The sequence below is a fragment of the Chiroxiphia lanceolata genome, chromosome 12 (assembly GCF_009829145.1).
Source record: "Chiroxiphia lanceolata isolate bChiLan1 chromosome 12, bChiLan1.pri, whole genome shotgun sequence".
NCBI lineage: Eukaryota > Metazoa > Chordata > Aves > Passeriformes > Pipridae > Chiroxiphia > Chiroxiphia lanceolata.
The window spans coordinates 16378110-16404581 of NC_045648.1; the positions used below are offsets into that span (position 1 = coordinate 16378110).

Genomic DNA, 26472 nt, shown 5'->3' on the forward strand with positions numbered 1-26472 from the left:
TTGTGCTTTGCTTGACAGGAGCTTGGAAAGGATGGCATTCCCTGTGAGAAAAGGGCTATAATTAGATCACAGAATCGTGGAGTGGTTTGGGTTGGAAGGGAACTTGAAGCCCATCTTGTTCCACCCCCTGCCATGGGCAGGGACACCTTCTACTATCCCAGGTTGCTCCAAGCCCTGTCCAACCTGGCCTTCAACACTTGCAGGGATGGGGCAGCCACAGCTTCTCTGTGCAACGTGGGCCAGGGCCTCCCCACCCTCACAGGGAAGAATTCCTTCCCAGTATCCCATCTAACCCTGCCCTGTGTCAGTGGGAAGCCATTCCCCCTTGGTCTGTCCTTCCAGGCCCTTGTCCAAAGTCCCTCTCCAGCTCTTGGAGCTCCTTTAGGCACTGGAAGGGTCTTTTTGTCCTAGTTTGCATCCCAGAGCTTGAAGCCCTGAGCACTAAGGACACCCTGGAAAGCTTGATCCCACTTCAAAGCCAGGAGGGCAGAACTTCTGTGCTCCTGATTGAGCCTCGCTGGGAGCGAGGTGGCCTCACACCCTGGTGGTGTGGACGTGCCCCATGGCACCTCTCTAGCTTGGCAGGTCATCTGGGAACCGTTCCTCCCTGTGTTCCAGCTGTGGGATTTTGCTGAGCAGGAGGGATCACAGCAGCTGTTTGGATGAGCCGTGTCTCCCACCGCGGACGTCGGCACCTCGTCAGATGGGATGTGCCTGGAAGAGCTGCACAGCTCTGCAACCACCGTCTGCTCTGAAAACCACCCGTGGCTCTGTGTCCTGGGGCCATCATGGTGGGACGAGGGCAGTGTCACTGTCTGTACCTGTTAGCCACAGGCACCCTGGCTGAGGAGCATATGGAGCAGGGATCCTCTCAGCCGGGAGGGATATTGTTGGGATAAACCTGAATCTGAGTCTTGACTTGTTGGTGCAGGATTGGTAGAGGGAAGAGGGCTGCCTGCAAAAGGAAAATAGGTGCTCTGGTCAAAGGAGATGGTATTTTGACTGTGAAGTTCACAGAACTGCAGTGACTAATTGGGAAAAGCTTGCCTGGCTGAGTATCCATCCTGTGGAGGGTTCTAGGGGACAGCTCGGTGTTGTGCCCCCGAGAGGGCCAGCACAGGAGCTACTGTGCTTCACTTAGTTTGTAGTACAGTTACTCTGTAGGACAAACACAGATGACCAGGAGGAGGCAGGCCTGGAAAAAACCCTTTATGTCCTCGGTTGCTGCTTGAACCCTTTGGTTCGGTGTGTAAATTCTCCTGTCCCAGACAATACAAACAGGCAAACTCTGTGGAAAAGCAGTAATAGTTGGGACACTCAGAGTGGGTGAACAGGAACCTCTTGGATTGTGTCCTGTGTAAAGATAGCAGTTCTTGAGTGATTGTGTGAGTTGGTTTCTCCCTTTACTGAGAATTTCTCTGAACGCCAGCGTAGGAACTGGTTGCTCTGATCAGCAAAGATGTGCTCCAAGCTGGGGAGGGGGTTTTACAAGCTTCTGACCCAAAAGTTGCAGCTGAATTTACAGATGTGTGTATTATCTGTTTGGATATATTTGTTACTGCCTTGTAGTTCAAAACTGGCTTCTGCAAAAACTCCATGAAGGCTGGTGTGGTTGTGGGATGAGCAGATCTGGCCTAAATAGGTTTTATTGTTGGTGTTTTTTCCTCTGCATTTGCTGCTTTCTTGATTTGTTGATTTCTAAGCTCATCGAGACTGTGATATTGGTGTTATAAAAAATCCCAAACTATTCCCCAGATATTTCCCAGTGCACTGCTGCTCTTTGAGATCCTCACATTTGTCAAAGGCCTCTCACCCGAAAGGGAAACCCCATGTGAGCTTTTGTGGAAAAGTCTTCAGTGAGGTGTCACATGAAGGGGAAAAAAGGGACCTGATGGGAAACGCGGAAAACACCTCAGGAGGAGAAGTGTCTTTTTAGCTGACAGCAGGTTCTTTGAAGCACACTAGATTCTTGCTGCATGTTTTCAGATCCTTTCTGGATGGCATTTTGCAGCTGCAGGTGTCTCGGATTGGTAACAGCGTGATACCAGCTCAGTCTGAGCGTGGCGTGGACCAGACACTTGGTGGTGAGGAAAGCCAGACGCTTCCCTGGGCTGTTCCAGACCACTGCTGCTGCTGGGATTTTGGGGAAGGTCATGAAGTGACCCATCCGGTGTACCACTGTGAGAGCAGCAAAGATAAAATGTGTTATTCCTTATTTTTGCTATCTAGCTGCTCCAGTTTTGGAAGTATTTTAAGGCCTGACTCGGAAGAGGATCTTGATGTTCAAAGGGAAGAATTAAATCATGTATTTCACTTGATGTGCTCTCTCTTGCTGCCATGGAAACCCTTCCAAGTTGCCAGGCTGTTGTGGGTCCCGTGCTTGCCCTGCTAATGGTGCTCTCTGTCCTGTGGACAGGAATGCCCGAAATGCCACGTCACCATCGAGAAGGACGGGGGCTGCAACCACATGGTCTGTCGGAACCAGAACTGCAAGGCGGAGTTCTGCTGGGTGTGTCTGGGCCCCTGGGAGCCCCACGGATCTGCCTGGTGAGTTCGGGAGCGTGCCTTGCTGGAGGGCGAGGAGGTCGTGGTGCCAACGGCATGGATTTGGACTGAAATCTGTGGAATCGGTGTCCCCGTTACAGGTACAACTGTAATCGCTACAATGAGGATGATGCAAAGGCAGCAAGGGATGCACAGGAGGTGAGTCCATAACCTTTGGTGACGAGGGAGATCACCAGCCCTGTGGTTGTGCTTTCTGTAAACCTACACAGCTGCTCTGGAGAAATTCATGGATTTGGGCACAAATCTAAGGGACAGTTAAGTCTTTCAGTGTTAAGATAGGGATGGCTTTGCTGGTGTGTGCTACCTCTGTACATCCACAACACACAAGTTGAACCATGCCTGTGGTGTTATTTTTTTACAGCTGGTCTGTCAGTGTGAAGAAAATAAGATTAACGAGAGCGTGTTGAGTCATCTTGGTTCTCTTGCACTGTTTAGCACACGGTGTCTTTCCCTGCTCTATAGTCAACCTAAGGTTGCCCTCTTAACCCGAGCACAGTAATTGTTTAATTAGAATTCTTCATTAGCAAAAAAAAAAAAAAAAAAGATAAAATCTTCTTCTCACTGTTTGTCATGACTCTGGAAGCATCTGAGTGCTGAGTGGCTGAAACACAAACGTGAGCAGGCTTTAGCAGTGTGCCTGTAATTACTTCCAAGGTTGGGAGTGAGGATGTCAGAGCTGTGCTAGGAAGTCCCCTGTGCCAGCGAGACAGGGGCTGGGCTGTCACCTCCAGTGTCGGGGTCAGCGGGGCCGCACGAATTCGTCTGGTGAACGTGAGAGGAAAGGAAACTCCTCGGGAAAGGAAGGCCAGTGTGCGGGTCAGGAAGAGCCTGGTGAAGGGTTTACTTCTCTTGCAGCCATTACTTTGTTTTAACTATTTGTTTTCTTTCTCCCTAATGGGAATTAACACAGCGATCCCGAGCAGCCCTGCAGAGGTACCTGTTCTACTGCAACCGCTACATGAACCACATGCAGAGCCTGCGCTTCGAGCACAAGCTCTACGCTCAGGTGAAGCAGAAGATGGAGGAGATGCAGCAGCACAACATGTCGTGGATCGAGGTGCAGTTCCTGAAGAAAGCAGTCGACGTCCTCTGCCAGTGTCGTGCCACACTCATGTACACTTACGTCTTTGCCTTCTACCTCAAAAAGAATAATCAGTCCATTATCTTTGAGGTAGGAGAAAATGGGGTTGTCAGGGATTCAGATTGCAAAGCTAAGGAAATAGGGATTTAATGCTTGGAGACCTCTTTACCCCACTTTTACCAAATTGAGTCTGTGTTAATATTCTCTGGAATAGAATATTGTGTAGGGCTGTCTGCTGGAGGAATCACAGAACCACGAAGCTGTGGCTGCCCCATCCCTGGAAGTGTCCAAGGCCAGGTTGGACAGAGCTTGGAGCAGCCTGGTCTAATGGAAGTTGTCCCTGCCCATGGCAGGGGGTGAAATGAGATGAGCTTTAAGCTCCCTTCCAACACACATAATTCTGTGATTCCTGATATCTAATCCCACTTTTTATTTTGGTACTGTTCAGTTGTGCTGAAGAAAAAATATTATATATTTTATATATAAATATATATATATATTTAGCCCCCCCAAATACTATTTTTCTTTTGTCTTTGCAGAATAACCAAGCAGACTTAGAGAATGCTACAGAGGTGCTTTCTGGGTACCTGGAGCGAGATATATCCCAAGATTCGCTGCAAGACATAAAGCAGAAAGTACAGGATAAGTACAGGTTTGTGTTGGGATACTCCTCTTTCTCAAAGTTGCCTGAGTATTGCCATGCCCTGTGACAGGCAGTGGCCTGAGCACTTGCCACGATACAGTTTTCTCCAGAGTCACATCCCTGGGAAGCTGTTTGCTGTTGGCCTTGTGCCATCCGTTGGGATCAGCAACCAGCAACCAGTCGGGAGCAGCAGCAGCGGGAGCCTGCCCAGCCCCTGGATCCACATGGAGAGGCCTCACACAGAGGCTGGCAGTGTGTTTTTGTGCCCCTGCTGGGACCAGCTCCCGGGGGAGGTGACAGCCTGGGGAGAGGCTCCCAGCTCTGCCTTCCATCTGCTCCACAGAGGAGCTGGAAGATCCAACCCCGGAATGGAAAAAATCCTGTGACCAGAAGCAATGGCTGTTCGTGCACTGCTGTTCCTGCACAGAAGGAGCATGTGGGAATGGCCAGGACCAGGGTGGGACTGCACAGCGAGGGCCAAAGAACAAGGAGTGACTTTGTTGTTCCATGCTGCCAGCTTTGGCCTGGGATGAGTTTGCCAGCAGGGAGCAATCAGCTCTTTTAATCATCTGCAGGATCCGTTTGTGCAAAATGGTGTAGGAGAGCTGTCCCTAAGGAAGAGGGAGGGAGTAGCCTGTCCAGCTGAGGAGGGGAGCAGGGGACTAGGGGCCAGGTGACACAGATGCCAGGGCTTTGTGCAGTCCCTGGGGAATCACTTCTGCACAGTGGAAAAGTACAAAGCTGAAAATGCGGATGAGTCACAGGATTATGGCTTTCATTTCTGAGGCATTTTGCCAAAGTCACTGAATTTGTTATGCCTGGCTTAGGGGGAAGAAAAAATCCAAAGTAGGGTGAGTCGTGGTGACTAATGGACTGTGGGGAGTGGAAGGAGCTGTTAAGCTTTGGTGGGCCTGTGGCCCATCCTGCCCGAGTCATCCAGCCCCAGCTGTGCTGCCAAAGACTTACCTGACCTCCTCTTTGGAGACATTTTGTAACTTACCCTTTAAGGCCACCATTCAGTTGGCATTTCAGATCAAGCTGCTTGTTCACTTCAGTCCTCTGAACCTGGATGCTCTTCTAGGGATGAAATTAAAACCTAATATAGCCTAGAAACAGTATCCCAAACCTGCCTTCACATTTCTGGGAAGAAGGTATTCATCTGTCAAGCCTGTGCAGGTCCCTCATTAACTAGTTCAGTCATGTCTTAATCATGTCCTGCACGGTGTTCTTTGATGCAAGACTGGGAGCAGGATGTCATCGAGCTGGGTTTAAAGAGCCCTGGGAAGCTGCAGGAACTGCCCTGTGGGCTGGTTTGGTTTCAGCTGTTTGGATCTCTTTGCTTGCAAAGACATTTCTAGAAAACAGGATTAACACCCCTCCCTCCCCCCAGCAGGAAAATAACTAAAGTTGGGAAGGCAGAAATTGTGTGTGTTTGCCATCACATGCTCCCGAAAATCAATGGGACTTTGTATACGAGGGTTTATGTTGCAACAGCTGACAGCAGTGAGGAAAGCCAGGACTGGTGTATTGGGATAAATCCATCAGTGTGAGCAGATACTGAGCGGTAGGTGAGGAATTCCTACCAGGTGTTAGCCTGGTGTGATCAGGGATAGCTCCCTGCTGGGAGATTCCTCCTGAGGGATGTGTGACCACTGCTGAGCAATCCGGGTTCCCAGCAGCCAGAGCCCCTCAGGCACCATCCTGACCCAGGAACCTGCCTGGAAACTGAACCACACAATTCCCAGCAGGAACTGGTAACTGGTCACTTGGCTCCTGGGTTCCAGTTTCTCTCCTCAGAGCCTGGGTGCTGCCAGACCAGCCCCACAGCTGCCCTTGGGAACTCTCACTGAGACTTGGTGTGTCCCCCACATTCCTAAAGGTGCTGCAGACTTTGGGATTGCTGCTGGAAGAGGTTGAATCCAGAAACACCTGCTACTTATTTAGAATTAACTCTTGGAACCTGAATTCTTTAAATGTTTCTTTGCTTTTTATCTTTTTAGTTGGCTGTGACATCCTTTGCTATGTTCTCTGATACCCCTTTTCCTCAGTGTCAGTGATCCTGGTAGGACTGGGCCAGACTCTGGGATCAGTTTTATGTGCAGCTTTGTTTCAGTGATTGTAGGTGGGAAGACCCTGAGGGTGTGGTGTCCATCTGAGAGCCAGGTGTAGGGATGTGAGGTAAACCCTGCTCTCCAGGGAGACCAGTAACCCTTTGGACTGCTTCCATCTCCACTGTCAGCATTCCTGAGGTTTTCATCATGGAATGGTTTGGATGTAATGGACCTTGAGGACCATCCAGTTGACCCTCCTGCTGTGGGCAGGGACACCTTCCACTAGACCAGGTTCCTCCAAGCCCCATCCAACCTGGCTTTCAGCACTTCCAGACAGTTTTTCCAAGCTAACTCCTGCATTTTTGTTGTCCTGATGGGGCTCAGAGCAGGCACCAGCCCATGTTTGAGGAGAGCTCGTCCCGTTCTGTGTGTCCCCACAAACCCCAGCCGCTGCCTCCTTTTCCAGTTATTCCTGGAGGCTTCCCAGCTGTAGGGACTGTGGGGATACTTTTGCCTGGAAAACTCCCGATTTACACACTGGTTTTCCAGTGAGGGACCTGGAGCTGAGTGACTGGAGTAACCAGAGTCTTAATTAGGGCTGTTAACGGGCTGCAAGTACAAAATCCCTCCTCGGGGGAGCTCCTCTTTGGGAAGCGAGGCGTGATGTAGGTTTGGATTTGATGGTCCCAGGGATGCTCCGTGATTCCTAACCCGCCTTTTCCACGCTGTCCCCCTTCCCTGCAGATACTGCGAGAGCCGACGGAGGGTTTTGTTGCAGCACGTGCATGAAGGCTATGAGAAGGACCTGTGGGAGTACATCGAGGACTGAGCCCGGCCCTGCAGGAATGAACTCTGAACCCTTTCCCATCTTAGAGTGCTCATGCAATTCCAATAAAACCCACCCAGGGCGCTGCTCCGCCTCTTACACCGCTGGTCTGTAGTACCGGGATTCTGTTTTGTTAACAGAAAAATTAAGTAAATTATATTGTAATAAAAAAAAAAAAAGGTAGATAAACCATTGTACAACAGTATTCTAGGCGGCCAAGAGTGTGACAGACGCACTAAAAACCCTCCAACTTTAACTTGTAACGTAGCTTCATCCTCCAAGCCGACTCCTTTTTCTTTTCTCTCTTTCTTTTCCTGTGTGTAGTACAGATGAAATTTAAACCAGTTTCTTGACACTGCTTTTCATGTCCAAACCAGCCATTTTGATGGACTTTGGTAAGGGGGGGGTGGCTCTCCCGCCCCCCTCCTCCTCTCTGCCACCCAAGTACACGGATGAATGTGGATTATTGGCTCGTCGTAAAGAGGATTTTTGGGAAGGGGAGGAGGGGGGTACACAGCAAGGAAAAAAAAAAAACCAACCTTTGTATATGAATTTTAAAACAAAAAGAGGACAACACAGTATTTTTCAAAGTTGTATATAGCGCATATGCATGGACAAAGAGCAAGCGTGGCACGTGTTTGCATAATGTTTAATTACAAAAAAATATTTATTCTTTAAAAATCTTCAAGATTATGTCTATTTGCTGTGCATTTTCTTTCAGTTTGATTCTTTTGTTTGGTTTTGTTCTTTTTTTTTTTTTTTTTTCCCTGGGCTGGGGGTGGGGGAAGCGTGTGCTGGTGTAGTGAATATATCTATATATATTTTATTTTTTTTTTTTTTTTTTTTGGAAGGCTTTTACCAGAGCAGTTGGGTTTCTCCTCTTATCCTGCAGTTCCTTTCTGTCCAGGGCCTCCCCCGGGCCTGTGTGTGTATCCATTGCTGGCGACGGACGCGGCCCCTCGCAGCTCCTGGAGCTCTGGGTCAGGATGCTTTGCCTTTTTCCTTGTTTTATTTTCGGCCCCCGGATCTTTTCCTGCCCAAATCCAACTCTCCGTTCCCACCTGTGCACGCAGGACACGTGCTCTGAACCCAGAGGAGGGGGGTGTGTGAGTGTGTGTGTGTTTAGAGGTTTATTTTGGATCCCGAGGCAGGACAAGGAGGGGTGTTTGGCACCACTTCTCCAAAGACTTCTGGCGAGATTTCGGCTGTGGATCTCCTCTCCCTCCCCCTTTCATCTGTCAAATGGACCCTTCCTTGCTGTTTTAATTTTCACTTACATTATAACGAGTCGTAACATTGAAAAGGAAACCTGATGGAATTGTCTTTGTGTTTGTTTTGGGCTCACTCACTGGGCGTCCTGTCCTGGCAACTATTTAACACTCCATCTAGTGCAGTAGAAGCTGAAATCAGCGGAGTATTTTTCAATTAAAAGGGGAAAGAACTAATGAGTTTAGCTACTGAGTCCATTTTTATGATTTCTGTAACAAGAGCTATGTTAAAGTAAACAATTGGTGGTGGTTTTATTAAATTTACTCCTGTATAGGAATTCCTCCTGTGGTATTTTTCGCCAGGCAAGTGTCCTCCCAGCCTTCTGCCTCTCTGCAGCTTCCAGGGGGATCAAAGGTGTGAAGGGGTCAAATAAAAAAGGCAGGGCTAGAACACGGAATGCTGCTTCCAGCTGGCACCAGAGTCACACTGGCTCCCTCACTGACCTACTGATGTTCCAGGGATGTAGTTTTATCCCTTTGTACCTGCTTTTCCCTTTATTTGACCTGCAAGTCAGATGTGAGGGACTGCAGCCGCTTTCTTTCCCTGTGCTTTTCCTGATGGTGCTGGAGGGGTGGGATGGCACGGGCTTCCCAGTGGGAATTCTGCATCCGTGTGTTAAAACACACGGTGGGCTGGGCAGGTGGAAGAACACAAGTGCTGGGTTTCCACAAAAGGAACACACCGAGGACGTGGGCACTGCAACCCAAAGGAAACCTGGGCTGTGGCGTCCTCAATCCCCGTGGCTGTTGGAAAACCTTGATAATGGTAATTAACTCCCTGTTCTGTGGGAGAACCTGCTGCAAGCCAAAGGAACCTGGGCTGTGGTGTGTTGAATCCCGATGGCGGTTGACAAACCTTAAGATAACGGTAATTCCCAAAGGAAACCTGATCTGTGGCATCCTCGATCCTGATGGCAAACCTAAAGCTAATGCTAATTAACACCCTGTTCTCTGGGAGAACCCGCTGCCGTTCCTCTCCTCCGGGTTCCAGTTGCTCCCAGGTGAATTACCTGGCTATGAGGGCGCCATCCCCCCGGACGCTGTGGGAATATAAAGGAGAATAAACAAAAGCCCTCACGCAAAGGTCCCTCCCTGCTGCTGCTCTGCGGGGTTGGGCGAACGGGGCCGCGGCCCCGCAGCACTTCCCGGGCCGTCTCTCCTCACTGGCGGCCTGGCCGCCCACTCGCCTAGCGAGGTTCCCAATAAAACCCTCCAATAAAGGGACATTGTATCATTTCTGTGTTTTCTCGGGTGTTTTTCACGTCAAAGGGGACGCGAGGGGGGACACCCGAGGTCCTCCCGCCGCCTTCCCGCCCTGCCCCGCGCGTCATGGCCGCCCCGGAAGTGGCGGGCGGTCGCCATGGCAACCCCGGGCCCGCCGCGGCCATGGCGGAGCCGCCGGACGCCTCGGTGAGGGGCGAGAGTCCGCCGGGTTATGGGGGGCGAGAGGGGACCGGCGGGTCTGAGGGCGAGCGGAGGTGGAGGGGGGCGAGCGGAGGTGGAGGGAGGTGAGGCGCGGCGGCGGCGGGAGGTGTTTTAAGCGGTTAAGAGCGGTTAAGGTTAAGAGCGAGTTTTTTAATCTTTGCACACTTGGTATGAAAAACATGAGGGAAATTCAGCCTATTTTGAAGTAATTAATATTAATAATAGGTTAGCAGGTGATGGAGCGTGTCAGCGAAGGGTGGTGGAGCTGGGGAAGGGGCTGGAGCACCGGGAGCGGCGGCTGAGGGAGCTGAGGGTGTTCAGCTGGAGAAGAGAAACTCCAGGGAGACCTTAGAACCCTTTTCCAGGGCCTAAAGGGGCTTCAGGAGAGCTGGAGAGGGACCTGGGACAAGGGCCTGGAGGGACGGGACAATAGGGAATGGCTTCCCACTGCCAGAGGGCAGGGTTAGATGGGATATTGGGAAGGAATTGTTGGGTGTGAGGGTGGTGGGGCCCTGGCACAGGTTGCCCAGAGAAGCTGTGGCTGCCCCATCCCTGGAAGTGTCCAAGGCCAGGTTGGATGGGGCTTGGAGCAACCTGGGCTGGTGGAAGGTGTCCCTGCCCCTGGCAGGGGAGTGTGGCTTGATCACCTCTAAGGTGTCTTCTAACCCAAACCACTCCATGATTTTCTGATGTTTTTTGTGCTGGAGGGTGGTTGCTGTGAATTCCCCCAGGCCTGGGTTGTTCAGTGTATCTAGAAATGATCTGCACAAAAGCCTGACTAGAAAGTAACTCAGGTGAGGAGGAAATACAAGAAACTGCTGGGAAGTCTCAACAGTGCTGAGTGAGAGGACTTAGAATTGGATTGATGGGTGCAGATTAAAAAAAAAAGTTTTTAACAGATCAAAAAAATGAGGGGTTTGTGCTGGTTATTGCTGCTGAGGAATGAGCGCTTGGCTTTGGGGAATTGTGTGAAAATATCCACTCAGCTTTTCACAATCAGCAAAATGAATAAAGTTTTAGAAACTAGTAGGAAACAGGAAAAAGTACACAGTAATAAAAAAAGGAAGAGCCTTTCTTAGGTTATTTTACATGTCTCAGGTACTGTACTCAGCATCTCTGATCCTCCCCATCTCCAGTAAAAAATGATGCAATTAGAAAATGTTCCCAAAACATTGCAAGGAGCAAGGATTGACTGAATCTGTGCTTTAAAAGATTGTTAATTAAGGAGAGGGGAGGAGACACAGGTGTATGAAATCCTGTGTTGTCTCTGGGGAAGAGTAGTGAGGAGTGTTTCTTCCCCAGATATTGAAGTAAACAAATAAAAGTGCTTCCCTGTGTAATCCTGTTTCTCTTCTGGGAAGGCTTGATTTTTGATGCAAAGTAAGAAAGTGGTAAAAAGTGCATTTATCTTCCATGGCCTGGGAGCTCTGGGCAGTGTTTGCAGGTCGAGGTTTGCTGCCCTCACCCCCTGTGGGCCCGGGGGGTTCCCCAGGAACAGCTCTGCTCTAATTACCTTCATAAATATTTTATAATAAATGGGGTTTTTTTTACTTATTTTCTGTGTGAGCTCTAATTAGCATCCTAAATGCTTGGGCATTGCTCTTTTGCAAGGTAATGCTGCCTTTCCAGGATGCTGATGGACAGCAGTGAACCCACGGAAGGGGAACGAGCTGCACAGTGAGGGGGTCGATTTAATCTACCCGTGGAACAGAACTCTCAGCCTTGCTTGGCAGGGCAGAGTTTGTCCAGCAGCAATGCTGCTATTTTTATGCTCTCTTTTGGGATTTGCCAGTTGTCCTTTCTGATTATTTTCTGGAGCAGAGCTGCAGGAAGCCTTGCCTGGTGTATTTAGTGCTCCTGTTTTCTGTCTTTCCAGGTTCCTTCGTTGCCGGCGGCTACAGAAGCTCCGAAACCCCGGCCCAAGAAAGGTTTGTTTGAAGATGTGATTGTGTTTCTTGGGCAGGTTGGTTTTAAGATTTCTTTTGCAGTGTGTGCAGCTGTCTAGGAGGAAATAAATGTCCTCTGGGAAAAGAGGAGACTGTCTAGACTGCAGTTTGCTGAATACCAATATTTTCCTAGGGTCTCTGTGAGCTCAGTGCTGTTCCTGGCTGACTTAGTGCACCCACAGCCTGCATCATGTTTGCTTATAATCTGTGAGACTGTTTTTTTTTATTGTGTACTTACTTGTTGGGCTGCTAATGAGTTTGATGCTCATTTATCTTCTCAAATAACAACAGGGGTTTGTTGAGTTTGGGTTCTTCAGGATGGTGTCTTGCTGTGGAAATGATCTTAGGAAGCTGACATTGTGTCCTTTTGGGTGTTTTATGTCACGTTTTCCAAGATTTGAAGTGGTGACTGGGTTTAATTATTCTTTGTTTGCTTTTGTTTGTTGATATTGGGTTTTTTTCATGTTAAAAACGAGTTAATTAGTTTGAAATCCTGATTGAATCTGAACTGGAACAGGAACAATGTCAGCTATTGGTTCGAAAGACTTGACCAAATCCTGCTGTTTTGTGAGGGACCTGGTAAATCCTGCAGCACAGTTTGGTGTTGGAGTCCCTCCTTTCCCCCCTTCCCTTGTTCCTGTGACGTGACTTGTCCCGGTGCACACGAGGAGTGTTTCCTTCCCTGGGGCTCTGAGCTGTGTTCCCCTTCCCTGCACACACCTGGGCCCTGCAGAGCCTCTGTGCCTACCTAAGCTGAGCTTTGGGCTGGTTTTTAATTCATTTTCCTTTCTCAAGTGTCCAGAGGGCCCCATCAATTCATGTTATAATTAAGAGTATATGCTCCCAGTGCCAGCCCTTTTCCATTCCAGCCATCCCATTCAGGAAAGCTCAGTCAGGGAGCTCAGTCCTTTGCCCTGATGTGCCTGTCAGAGCACACTTTGGGAGGAAATCTTCCCTATTCCTTGGGATGCAGAGTGCTGTGGGATAATGCTGGCATCAAAAAGGAGCTTGTTTGGCAACTGGGCACTGCACTGACATTTCTGCCTAAAGATGGAGTTCTTCCTCTTGCACGGAGGCCTTGGGAAGCTGGAAAAGCCACTTTGCTTTTGTTTTGTGGAGCTCAGGTTCCCTGAATTCCTGGCAGCAGAATTCCAGCCCTTGAGCAGAGTGTGGCTGTCCTGGAGACAGGGCTTGAGGTCTCAGCCCAAGCCCAGGCCCCTTTGGTACATTGCCCAGGGCTGCTTTGGGCCTCTATGCAAGTAAAATAACCCCCAAAGTTATTTTATCTTGGCTATCAAGTCCTTTAGAGCAAGGATTGCTCTGGAATTACTCCAAAATGGTCACTTTGAACCAGTTATTGTGAGGCTGTTTGGCTTCTGAGGGAGATGGTTCATCTCCATCCTTTTCTGTGCAGGTGATGGTTCTGATCTCACCCTCCACATCCCCCACCTTGTTCTGCCTGGTGCAAGTCCCATCTATTTGTGTCTCTGGATCTCCCTTTTGTGCTGACACAACTCTTGGTTCCAAGGAAACTGGAGTGACTTACAAAAGTCATCCAGCCTGTGACTTCTGTAATTCTCTTTTCTGTCTCTTCAGGTAAATTGAGGCATCTCCAGTGCCTGGCACACCTCAGGCTGCTCCCACTGTAACACCCTGGAAGCCTCTGGGCTTTGCCTTTTAATATTTGACTTCAGTGCAGCAGGGAAAGCTGATTTGAGCTGCCTGATGGTTAATCTCTGGGAAATGAGGGCAGCAAAAAGATTTGTACTAGGAGTGATGTAACAGTGTCCTGTGTGCGTGGGTGAGGGGCTGGGGGCATGGAAGAGAGGGAGGAGGGAGAGCCGGGGAATGTTGTATATGTTTTTGTGGAATTTGGCAGGAAAGAATAGCAGCTTTTTTTCCCATGACAGTGGGGTTTTTTTAATAGGATTCTCCTAGAACATCTTAATTAAATATCTCATCCTATTTTAGTTTGGCTGAGGAGAATTACGGTGAACTTTAAGGAGCCAGGCTACATCAGTGCTGTTTGAACAGCAGAGTGCTGCTAAACTTACTTTAAACTGACATTTTTAAACACTGAATGGCCACTTTCTGTTGCAACAGTTTGCCTTGTTGTGTTTGCTTTGTGTTTTCAAGCAGGATAAAGCTCCAGTATCAATGTCTTCTGGACCCAACATTAATGCAAACAGGTCTGAAATGCAGAGGCCACGTGGTATAACTTGGTTGGCTGTGAGCAGTTTGGTGTGGGTGAAATTTGTGCCCAAATGGGGCAATAACTCTGGCTGTGGTTGCACACAGAGGTGGCAGAGTGTGACCAAGTCATGGCTGAAGCCCTGTTTTAACCATCACGCTGCTGCACTCAGCTTGTATGGGGTAGGAGTGAGGTATTAAATCTGTGTTTCTGAGAATGGGATCTCAAAAGTCGTCAGAAATAATTGGAATGACAAAATACACGTGTGGGTTTTGTTGCTTTAGCCAGAAAACCACGTTTTCACCGATGCAGGTGAGAATATGCTGAATATTGTTGAACCTGAGTGGAGCAGCTTCCCCTCACTGTTCCTTGCTTTCCTCCTGTGATCCTGCCTGTGAGCCAGGAAAAAATGGAAACCTGGAGCCAGCGTTTAACAACCTATTTTTATAACTCCTAAAACAATAACTTCCAGTTGGGAGGCAGAATTCCCTCGTGAAGTGGCTGAACCATCGTGTGGCTGCTGGGCTGTGAAAGCCCAAAAGGTTGGGATTTGGGAGTGTCTGGCTTGCAGGCAGGTCAGCCCAGAGGGAAGAGTATGAGTGTTCAGAGAGGCTGAAGGAGGTCTAAAGGTTCTGGAGCAGCCCTGTGGTGGCGGGAGGTGCTGGGTTTGGGATCTCTCCATCCCACACTCTGAATGAATGGGACCGGTGCTGCCCCCTCGGAGCCTCCTGTGGTGACAGGCATCGCTCAGCAGGGTGACACAGGAGCAGCAAACCCCATTCATTAGTTTGTCCTTTCCTCCCCACGGGGAGAGCTGCTCCCAAAATCAATTCCCTTTGTTGCTCCATCAACATCCATAACCCTGCCTGCGTTGATATTTTGTCCCGAGGCAGCCGAGGGGAATAAAGGGAGCTCTGTTCCTTGGAGCGATCTGGAGTTAATGTCAGCCTGCTGGGATGGGCTTTTAATCTCCCTCCTGCATTTTAAATCAATCAGATATTTTCCTAAATGCTTTGCTGGTTTGGAATTGAGATAGGCTGTCTTCCATCTTTCCACTTTCCTTTTCCCACACAGGCAAATCAAGTCATTTTATAGGAGCAGAGAAACACTTTGACCAGCTTGTATTGTTGATTTTTATGGAGCATTGCTTGAATTTATTTCCCTTAATCACTGAAAAACATATTGAGAAAGTAAGTTCTGAGTTCATGTTTGCCTCGTAACAGTTCAGAGGTTAATGGGACCATTTTAAATTCATTTGGATTTCTACACGAAGGTGAGACCTCAGATTTTGTGAGCTGCAGTGACGGTGTTTTAATGACAAGGTAGAATCCTACGTATGTACACACTGTAATAAATACACTGAAGCAAAATGGAATTCACTTGAATCACTGGGAAGAACTTGGGAGAGAAATCCATTAGGCTGTGAAGAAGGAGAATTCTGAATTGTCACCAACCACCTCCACATTTACCCAAGGAAGGGTCAGGTAGATAATTTTCAAAGTGAAAATCCTATAAAAGTATTAGCAGGGATTAAGTGTTCTCCCAGGCCTGGGCATTGGGATATTTTTTTGGATGCTTTGTAGGTATGTTTTTTTCTAGGGTTTGAAGCAAGGAATTAACTGTGACCTTTGGCAAAGCGCTTTGGCTTTTGTTTCTTTCCATTTATCAACCACAAGCTTGGCCCTAATATCCAGTGACAGGCTTTGGATGCTGCAGGCTTTCTGTTAACAAAACATTTGGAGGCATTAAGTGAAAAATGAAAAGTACCCTGGAAATGGATCCATTGCAATGCACTGCTTGGCCTGTTCGAGTAGTGAGGGGTGTGGGCTCCTCCTTGAAGCCAAGGGGAGTCAGTGGGTTCCAGTAGAAACCAGTTGCCTGTTTGCTGGGCAGTAAAGCTCCCTTTGGTGGGTGGTGACTCGGTGATGATAAACAATCCCAAAGCGTGGCTCTTGGATAATAAACAACGTTCAGATCATGCAGAAGTGGATAAGTGGCTTTTGATGAGCAGCTCCTGCTCGCCCAGGTGAGCCAGTGGGGATCCCTCCTGCTCCTGCAGATATTTTGAGGGGTTCTGTGAGTGTTTCAGTGGCTGGAGCACCCTGAGCAGCAGGAGCTCTTGACCCCGAGGAGTCGATTCCGTGCACTTGCAGAGCCCATCGCTTCTGAATTCCTGATACATTTTCTTAAATCAACAGAAATCCATTCTTTGAGCCAGCTTCAAAGCTGCCTTTGAACTTGTAAGAGTGAAGCTGCCTGAGAACTCCAGATAAAAACAACCTCCTTGAGTTAAATTAATTAATACTTCTAAGTGTGTCAGAAAGAAAGGCCTTGGTGGGAATGTTGTGGTCGGGAGGAGCCAGCGCAGCCCCTTATCTGTCCATACCCACTCCTTTCCATTTGGCCACGTGTGAGCCAAGATCTTTTAGCCCATTTGAACCTCCAACCTTGTGGGAAGAAGGTGGTTTCTAACTAAGATAGATTAGTTGGTAATTACATCATTGTTTTATGTAAGAGACCTGGGTGTTTCCATCTCTCCGGGTGAGTGGGGAGTAGCTCTGTGTGTGTGTTGCTCAGGATCTGATGCAGCTGTTAGTTTGGAACGGTGAGATTAAAAAAATGGATTAGCATTAAATTGTATAATATCCTTCACTTCATCCTCTTCTCCCCAAAATAACAGCCCAGTAATCCCTGCAGCGCAAAGAACTGGTCATATTTAAGTTGGAATGTGCCAGCACAGCTCTGCCCTCTTGTGTGTGTACATTAATATCTGTGCTGACAGGAGCAGGGAATCCTGTGCAGGCAGCACAGCAGGGAACACTTCAGAGCCAATTTTTAAATCAGGTAAATTCATTTTTCTGAAGTTTTTTTTGGAAGTCCTTGGTGCCAGGCAAGTGTCTTTTGATTTAAAGCCTTCAGCTCCAGGTTGTTGGTGTGCTGCCTACAGATAAAATGGCATCTCCTGGTGTGAATTTAAAAATAATTCTATAGAAATAGTGACAAATTTAGGAAGGGTGGGATTTGTCTTTCTGCACTGAGATCTCTCTGATGTAGAACAAGGCTCAGCACATCAGCTGTGCTCTGTGTTTAGTCAGTGCACAGCCCACCTGGTGCCATTCCCTGACCTCTCCCAGCCACATGTCTCGGGATGAATCCCTCCCCAAGGATGCCTTTTCCTCTCCTTTCCCTTGGATAAAGCCCAAGGCAAGTCACCATCTTAATTTTCAGCCACTTTAAGGAGATGCATCTCACTCAAGAGTCAGAATTCCTGTTGTCTGTGCAACTGGAATTTGAGCCTCTGAGTCTTTGGTGATTTAGCCCAGCTCTCCAACAGGATCCATGGCACAGGAATGATGGCACTTGCTGAATGAGGACTGGCTCACTGAGGGCTTTTTAAATAAAAGATCTCCATTCACTCCTCCCAGGGCCCGTCCCCTTTCCCAACCCATGTCTCCAGCTGCAGAAGCCCTGGGATTTAGTCACTATTTTTTTATATTTCTCAACAATTTCATTCCCTGCCTGACTGTGATTCATTTTCACCAGGCAGAGTGAAAATCCTGGTGTGCTCCTGGGATTGTGTAATTAAAGACTGTATTGTTAGGACACTCGTGCTGTAGGGCAGAGTGAAGGTGCCCAGGCAAGTGTTCATCCTGGGAAAGACATCCCACCTGGAAAACTTCATCCTCAGGCAACAAGGCTGGAAGAACTCAAAAAAAATAGGGTCTTGTGGTAGGAAGTGCTGAAGTGTTTGCAAGACCAGCTTCTATATTTTTTTGTGTATCAATATTCTTATAAAATTGCTTCACCATCCTGTTCTTTGGCAGTGGAGGAGCTGAGGAGAGGTTCTAGGGGTTATTCCCCCTGGAGTGGGAAGCTTCAAAGACCCTTGTGGCTGGATTGTGGTCCTCTCCCTGTTGGAATTTTATTTTGCTTTTTTAAGAGGAAAAGCTTTTGTTACAGATTCCTTACGTTGCTTTTAGTTCCAATTTCCATGTAAAGTACCTCACGCTGTAGACAGAGAAAGACTAAGCATGGGAATTAAAGCCAAAGGAAGGATTAGACTGGAAATCCCCAAACCACCGTGCTCCTGATGCTGGAATTAATGAGAAGCTGGTTATTTTGGGAATGCCTGCAGCCAGTTTGCAGGGGGAATATCTCCCATCCCGGCGCTGCTGTGGGAGGAGCCAGTGAGGAGCCAGAGGGAGTATCCCGGACCACCTCTGCTGTTTATGAGGCATCTCGTTCCAAAACCCTCTGCGAGGGTGTGCTCTGCCCCCCAAATTTGGGAACTGTGTCAGCAAACAGGCACCTGGAAGGAGCTCAGCCTCTGTCCTGCCTACAGGAGCACAAGGCATCAGGCAGGAAAAATGCTTTAAATGGAGAAGACAAGAGTTAGGATGCCATGCCAGGGTTGGGTCCTTGAGCATCTCCAGGTGCAGTGTCTGCATCCTCAGAGACTTGGGAACTGTCCTGTAGAAGAGCCTAGATTTGGGGGTTTTCCCTATCTTTTGTTTCTCCTCTGCTCAGAACATGTCTCTGTTCAGCACTCAGCACTCGTGGTCAAAACTGGCTTGAGCAAACAGACTTTCACTTCTCATTTTTTAAGCAAAGAAGACCATACCTTTTCAAATTCCTTTTTAAAGGACTGTTATTAAATTTCACCCCGGTGTTTGAACCAAATTCTAGACTTGAATCAAGCCTGAATCAAATTTTTGGTGGGGTAATGATCAGGATAATGTACTTGTGCTAATGTGTGTAGGTCTCACCCCTTCCCAGATGGATTCAGGGAGGCAGTGGTGTCTCACCAGCCTCGTGCTGCTAACAGAGGTTCCCCAGTATCCAAACTGGTTCTGCCACTGGGAACTTCACTGTGGCACTGGGAGGTCGAGGGGGATCACAAGTGTGCAGTTATTTACAGATATCCCACTTCACCTGAAGGTTGAACTCGAGCAGCACACGGTAGAAGACAAATAATTGAATAAGTGAATCCTATTAATAAGGCAAATTAACTGAATAATCAGTGTAAGTATTTGTCTTATAAAGAAAACCATTTTTATTTGGAGTAACTCAGAACTTTAAACGTCCTAAAGCAGAAAACCCACTGAAATCTGAGCAAGCAACTCTGAGATTTATGCTGTTTTAAGTGACAAGAGAAAATGCCCTTTTTTTCTCTTTGCCCTGGTGTATAAATCAGCTTTAAGATAACAATTTTCCATCTATCCTTGGCTAATTTTCCTGCAGGGGGAGGTGGAGAGTCAGAAATGGTGCTTTTTTTTTTGGTTGTTGTTTTGTTTTGTTTAAACTGCTGTTTTCCAGCCTGCTTCCAGCTTTCCCTGCGTCCTGGGGAGCTATTAATCCACGGGAGGCAGCTCCCAGGGATGAGTTACTGCCCCTCGCCAGCCCGGGCTGTGTCTGAGGGGTTTTATTAACCCCAGCCCACTGTAAATAACGAGCAACCACCCGGCTTTAGGGCTTGATTTAAAGGTGTTCCAGCAGCAATTTGCAAACGGGAGAGCGCAGAGAAAGGGATTAAGCAACCAACAGCTACGGCAGAAGGCTGCTCCTTTTGTTGGTGCTGTTTCCATCCATTTTAAACGTATCTGTGCACACAAATACCTCTGTCCTCACATATATATTCACTCACAGACGGTGAGTGAAATGCAGCTCCCGGAGCCTCCTCTGGGGGCTGGTTTTGGGGTTGTTTTTCATTATTCCCCAGTTCTGAATACATCACGGCTCCATTTTCAAGGATGGAGCTGGGCGTAGGAAGAGCAACGTTCCTGAGCTTCTTTCCCAGCTCTGATGTATTTATAATGCCACAGTCTCAGTGAAAGAGTGTGAGGAAGGAAGAGGATTTCTTGTTATATTTGGCTGTGCTAGGAATTTGTAGGCTGCTCCTCTCACACCAAGGCAGTCTGTTAGTTTTAAATCTCGATAAAAAGATTGATATTAGAGTTTAAAAATGCTCTCTGTCCGTTTTCATACCTTATTCTGGAAAATACAATTCCCCAGCAGTGCTGAGCTGTTCTGTAGAAGCCATTTGAGCTTGTGCCTTATTATTCTAATGTTGTTTTTGTTGAGAAGATGCTCATCCCCTCCCTGTCCCTGGATTTACTCACGGTACCCGTAATTCCCGGCGCTGGCAGCTGGCGAAGCTCGAGGCAAAGAGGAGCCGTGCACAGCTGGGCTCATCCCCCCCATCCAGGTTTATTTAACATGGATGTGAGAGCACAGAGCTTCATTGTGGGCTGCAACCACAGCTATGCCCTGGGAGTGGAAACGATGGCAACCCTGGCAGTAGTGTCAGCACACATCCCCAGGGGAGCTGGGCTGGGAATGAGGGGTGGGGTGGGGGTCAGTCCGGAGGGAATTCCATGTGCTGCCTCTTAGCTGTGGATGCTGCAGCCACAAGTGGATTGTCCTCCTGCTGTTGGGAGTTTGCTGATAAGCCAATGACCTGAATTACTTGAAAATGGGGAATGAACCTCCAACCCAGTGCAGGTGCTGTGGGGTGGGACAAGCCTTGCCTAATAATGGTGGGAGCTGATCACCTCCATCCCTCCTGCCTTCACCACCGCCAAGCTTCCCGCTGGGGCTTCTCTGGAGCAAGATGTAATGGTTCCAAACTGACAGAGGGCAGGTTTGGATTGGATATTAGGAAGACATTCTTCCCTGCGAGGGTGGAGAGGCCCTGGCCCAGGTTGCCCAGAGAAACTGTGGCTGCCCCATCCCTGGAAGTGTCCAAGGCCAGGATGGACAGGGCTTGGAGCAACTTGATCTGGTGGAAAGTGTCCCTGCCCATGGCAGGGGGTGGAATGAGATGAGCTTTAAGGTCCTTTTCAGCCCAACTCATTCTGGGATTCTAAGATGGTCTTTACCAGATTCTTCTTTGGTGCAGCTCCCTCAATAGCAAAATGGAGACTTGAGGTGTTGCCTCTGTGTTAGTTAGTTTTGAAAATACCTCTGTGCTTAGTGCTGTTTTACAACATGGAATTTTGCATTAGAATTTGGAAAGGGACACTTGAGTCCTTTTGGATAACCTTTCCCATGTATGTGGTACCCACCACGATGGATCCAGACTGTGGCTCATGAGGCTACTGCAGGGTAAAGAAAAATTACAAATACTTATATTTAATTATTTTTCTGAAGCTCTTCTGTCCTCTCCTTGTGCCATATGTTATGGGTGCTTCAGGTTACTGTGGATTTTGGTTGATAACTGGTTCTTTTTTGTGTCTTCTTGAGTCTTTTGCCCCTGTGCTGCTCCTCCAGGCTCTTCTTGCTGCTCTTGCTCAGGTTGCTGCAGATTGGGTTCAAAGCTGGAGTGAACTGGGACTGAGACCCTTTCCAATAATCTGGGGTGTAAGGAGGGCTGGGCCCTAATCTGATTTTTTTATTATGATGAGACTAAAACATGTTCTTGAGCCCCTTCTCAGTGCTGGTGCTTTAACAATAATTTTTCCCCCACGAAATCTGGTAAGAGCCTTCAGTGGATTTTTTTCTCCCTCCTCTCTTTACAGCAATTTTAAAGGCCTTTTATTAAATCTAAACCCCACTGTTTGATAGTTCATCTCTAAGCTGTAATTACCCAATATGAAGATACAAGCACAAAATAATTTCCTAGGGAGGTTTACACAAAAAGGAATAACTCTCATTATTATTTTTTTCAGTCCTTTGAGAAAAATCTATAAGAGGATGAATAAAGGGAAGAGTGATGATAGAGCAGCACAGATACAAACCTGATGATCTCACTCAATTCTGTCGGGGTTTCTGCTCCAGTGGCTCCCTTAAAGGAGCACTGTCAGGAAGAAAAATCACAGTGCTGGAAGTGGCTCCTGCCATCAATCACTGGCCAGCGAGAAGGTGGGGGATCACATGGATTCCCTTTGGAATTCAATCAAAACACACTTCAGAGGTATTTAATCATACATTTGGTGCCTGACTCCCTGGCACAGGACTTTTGTAATCCCACAAAAGAGAGGCCAGAAGACAGTGATGCAAGTTATAAACTCTTTTCGTTGTAGATACCAATTTTTTGGATTAATTGTGTTTCCCTGCACTGGCACTTGGGCAGATTGATTTACAGAGAATGATGGCTTTTTGTTTCTTCACTGCTAGAATGAGCTAAACTACCATTTTCTAACCTGTGTCCCTGCAGTGCCTGGGTTATTGTGAGGGCTCTGCCAGAGGGGACAAAGGAAAGTGTGTCTTCATCCAGCACTGACATAGGAGAAACTCCTGGAGGTCCATGAGTTGAGGAAGGTGTTTTATTCCCTTTCTCTGGAGCCAGAGTCTCAAATAGATAGGGATTTGTATTTCCCTTTTCCTCAGGAGAATGCAGTGACCCGTTGCACTGGGACAGCCCTTCTCAGCAGGCTGGGGCAGCAAACCTGAGGGAGATAAATGCACCAGGAGCAGGTATCCCACTGCTCTGTGGGAAATCAGAAATGCAGGCAGGGTGGTTGTGGCTCTGGAAAGGTGTATCAATAATTCCCATTAATTCTTCCTGCATCTCGATAGAGTAAAGAGCCTGGTAATAACCCTTACTTCCCACAGCCATTTTTTGGGGGATCAGATGTGTTCCTGGGTCAAATCTAAACAATCAGTATAGACACCTGTTTTGAAAATCATCAGAACTGTTTGCCTGTTTTCAATTTGCTTGTCTTGGGGAGAAAGAAAATTAAAAAGGAGGTACATATCCCCTTCAGTCAGGTTTGTTGCTGTTTCCAAATGAGTTTTAGGAGCATAAAAACTCCACCTGTTTTCCCAATTCCACAGGTATCCTCAGCTCACAGTATCACTGGGGGAAGCCAAGCTGGTTTATCTCCACAGCTGTGAAGGTTGTTCACTCCTGGGTCTGGTGGTGGGTCTTGATTTCTGTTTTCTCTCCATCCCAGCACTTTTAGGCTGCTCCTTGGATTTTACCCTTTTTTTTTTTTCTTTGCATCCTGATGTTCTGCTCAGCACTCACTGACTCCTTCCCCTCCCTGTTCCCAGCAGGCATTTCTGTGGCGTGGGAGTGGAGTGTAACATCCCTCTTGTCTTGTAAGTGTGAAAAAGCTCTTTCCTTCAGGAATTGAACAACCAATCTTCCATCCACTCTCTGTCCTCTTAGCTTAGCCCTAAACATTGGTGCATGTTTTAACCTTTAATGGTGCTTTTTAACCTCCCAGTAAGGTGTGGCTTACAGATGCTTGGAGACCCTGTAGGGTATGTCTGGAGGGTCTTCTGATTATTCCCTATTTCAGACAGTTGCAGGATTTTCTAATTTGAAGCTGCATCAGTAGGCACAAAGTCCTGATGGATACTTTAATTTGGATTGTTAGCGGAGTGTCTGTGGTTAAATAGGGTTTGCAGTGTTTGCCCCTAAATCCGTGCTTACAGAAGGTGGGCAGTGCCCAGGTGTGCCAGGTTTGGTGGTTCATATTAGATACTGGCACCAGGAGATGCCAGGCAGGAAGGGCACACAAATCCAGCTGCTTCCATAAAAATGCTTTTTGGGTTGGAATGGACCTTAAAGCCCATCCAGTTCCACCTCCTGCCATGGGCAGGACACTTCCCACTATCCCAGGTTGCTCCAAGCCTTGTCCAGCCTGGCCTTGGACACCTCCAGGGATGGGGCAGTGCATTTCCAGCACCCCCAGGTGCCTTGTTCCTCGGAAAAGAAAGTTCTGTCAAACCCTGGCACCCATAACAACTTACACGGGGAGGTCACTACAATGTGTTCATGAATTAGGGAGCCCCTCAATGGGGCTTCAGAGCAGCAGCAGTCCAGGGTGTGGTGAACTAGTGGGGTTTCAACCCATCTGTAGCTGTTTAGGCAGCCTCTGGACTCTTCCCTTCATGGTTTCACTCTCAGAAGGACAAATGCAAAACATAAAGTCATCGGAAATCAATTAACCTGATCTGTGAACACACATATTAAAATACCTGACTTACAAAAATCTGGATATTCCACAGTGGGGCAGAGTTTGGGAACGTTTTGATCCCTGATCCGTGTATTTCTGTAAGCTTAGCCTGTTTGCACTACTCTCTTGTTTGGCTTGCTCTTTTGTTTGGATTACTTCTTTGTTTGGATTACTTTTGTGTTTGTTTGGATTACTTTTTTGTTTGGACTGGGAGTTTTCTATTTGTTTTAGGGTAGTTGAACCTCGGTTAGAAGGTATTTGACCTCAAATTGCTGGTGTGCACACTGAAATCTCGGCTCTAATATAAATCTCACTCGATATACTGGAATTTAGGAAATAAATACAAGAAAATGAGAAAAGCTTTACAAAATATTTTCCAAGTTGGTTTTAGGAGCTCTCAGTGACACTGGGCTTGGTTTGGTGGTGGGGGAGAGCCTGGTGTGTGTGTGAGAGGTGATTAAAGCTCGGCCTTTCCAGAAGATAACAACACTTGGCACCGATAATGTCTCCCTAAGTGATCCAGCCCTTCCAGCTGCAGAGTTTGTTCTTCCTCCCACCTGACCACCCCAAATCCCAGCTCCTCTGGGTTCCTGGAGCTGTGTGTGTGTGGCTGCCGTGCTCCAAAGGGATCAGGTGTCCCGGTGCTGTGTCCCCCCAGCCCTCTCCCTGCTTTGCTGCCGCACTTGTGTCACGATGTTGCCTCGCAGACGGAGTTTTTTGGCCGGTTGCTATGGTTACCGCTCCGCCGCCTCTGAACCGGAGACACCGGGCCCGGCAATGCATTTGCAGCCCTAATGAAATGCAGAGCGGTGAGTTAAACGTGTAAGCCCAGCGTGGGGATCGCTAAGCAACATCCCTCCGTGATGGGCCATAATTACTGCTGCCAGCTCTGCGCCGTGCAAGGGCTGGAGCACGAGGCTCCCTCCTCCACTGCATCAAACCCGTGTTTGTGCCAGGAGCTTCACAGGAGCTCAGATCTATAATTTTTCATAGTCCCTTCACAGTTTCAAAGAACTGAGTTTGACCCCTTTAAATTATTCACACCTTCAGACCGGCAGCATCTCCCACGTCTCCTTTTGTGTGTGCCGCCCGTTTCCTGCTCGTTCACTCCCAGAAATTTATTCTAAAGACCTTTGATTCTTCTGCCCCAGTTTCAAGAAGTGAGTCCAACTCATTTCCTCCGAACTGCTTCTTGCATATCTGAAAAAATCCAATTCCCCTGAACGAGCATTACCGTTGAATTAAAATGTGTGTGTTGCTGTTGAATTAAAACGTGTGCGTGGTCGGTGCTTGGAGCTGTTTGCTCCAGGATCTGCTCAGAAGGAGCTGATGCCTCAGGCCTTTTAGAATCCCAGGCTGCTTTGGGTTGGGACCTTAAATCCCATCACGTTCCAACTCCCTGCCATGGGCAGGGACACCTTCCACTAGACCTGGTGGAAGCTTTCTGCTAAGAGCTTTTATTTAGTGTCTGTCCTGAACAAGACATTTTCTGCACCAGTTTGAGAAGTAAAATAAACCCAGACCCTGGTTGGATTTCCACATTCCAGCCTTCCAGTGAAATCACTGATTGCACCACCCGCTGCAATGGCACTTCTGCAATTAGTTGCCTTGTGCTGGCAGCTGGGGTGGTTGGGAATCTCTCTCCCAGGTTCTCTGCTGCTCAGGCTGATTCCCTGTGTTCTGTGGATGTTTTACATGTACAGCACCGGAGCTGCCGATCCTGGAGAGGAAAAACTGGCTGATTTACCTGCTCTACGTCCGCAGGGACTACGAGGAGTGCAAGGTAAGAGCTGCCTCCGGGACCTCCCTGGGGAATTATTTTACTGCTGTTATAAAATAATAGCTTTCTTGACAGTTTTCAAAGCACCCTCTTTCCTTATTTCTTTTGGAATAAGGGGACCGAGAGAAAATATAAGTAAAATGACTCCAGTGTTCTCAAATCCTTGGCTGCCTTCAGGATCCGTGTGTGCAGCTCTCTGGAGCAATCTGTGAGCTCAGGATGTCTTTAGGAGTGGGAAAATTGAAAGAACTGCAAACCTCTCTTGTTCCAAGTGATGGATGGGGTTTTCCAAGCTGATAATAACTCAGTTCCACAGTACAGGTCTCTGGATGGTACTACAGAGATGCTTGAAAAACACTCCAGTTGAGGAAAACGTTACCACCAAGTGTAAATAAAAAATATCTTGCTGACCTTTGGGCAAAATTCTTTCATTTTACACATGATCCATTGCACCCTTTAATTCCTCTTGGGTTTGGAAGTGGTTGTTTATTTGGGATTATAATGGTACATTGACTAAGGAAATGGCAAATTATTATTAAACAGTGTGTTTTCCTGATAAAATGAATCTGAGCTATGGAAGATGATGAAGACCAGGCTGGATGGGGGTTGGAGCAACCTGGTCTAGTGGAAGGTGTCCCTGGCCATGGCAGGGGGTGGAATGAGTGGAGCTTTAAGGTCTCTTCCAACCCAAACCATTCCATGATTCTAAGAGGAAGACATGAAGATGATGCAGCACCAGGCAGGAGGAGGGAAATGAATTCACATTCAGATTCTGTCATGTACAAAGAAGA

At 47.8% G+C, this 26472-nt stretch overlaps 2 protein-coding genes across 8 annotated transcripts in view; both read left to right on the plus strand.

Moving 5' to 3' along the window:
• Window positions 1-8611, plus strand: part of ARIH1 (ariadne RBR E3 ubiquitin protein ligase 1) — a 51946-nt gene extending 43335 nt beyond the window's left edge. For 2 of the 7 annotated variants that reach the window (XM_032700424.1, XM_032700426.1), the window contains 5 exons: window positions 2417-2547; window positions 2646-2703; window positions 3464-3736; window positions 4186-4298; window positions 7085-7355. In XM_032700424.1, coding sequence (XP_032556315.1) covers window positions 2417-2547; window positions 2646-2703; window positions 3464-3736; window positions 4186-4298; window positions 7085-7169 — 660 coding nt within the window. In that variant the 3' untranslated portion in view covers window positions 7170-7355. Of the gene's footprint in view, window positions 1-2416; window positions 2548-2645; window positions 2704-3463; window positions 3737-4185; window positions 4299-7084 lie in introns of all 7 variants that reach the window. The other 5 variants (XM_032700428.1, XM_032700429.1, XM_032700423.1 and 2 more) reach the window with 4 other exon arrangements.
• A 1167-nt stretch (window positions 8612-9778) lies between these two features.
• Window positions 9779-26472, plus strand: part of BBS4 (Bardet-Biedl syndrome 4) — a 35849-nt gene continuing 19155 nt past the window's right edge. The window contains exons 1-3 of the mRNA XM_032700430.1: window positions 9779-9844; window positions 11736-11787; window positions 25605-25684. Of these exons, the coding sequence (XP_032556321.1) occupies window positions 9821-9844; window positions 11736-11787; window positions 25605-25684 (156 nt within the window). The 5' untranslated portion in view covers window positions 9779-9820. The remainder of the gene's footprint in view (window positions 9845-11735; window positions 11788-25604; window positions 25685-26472) is intronic.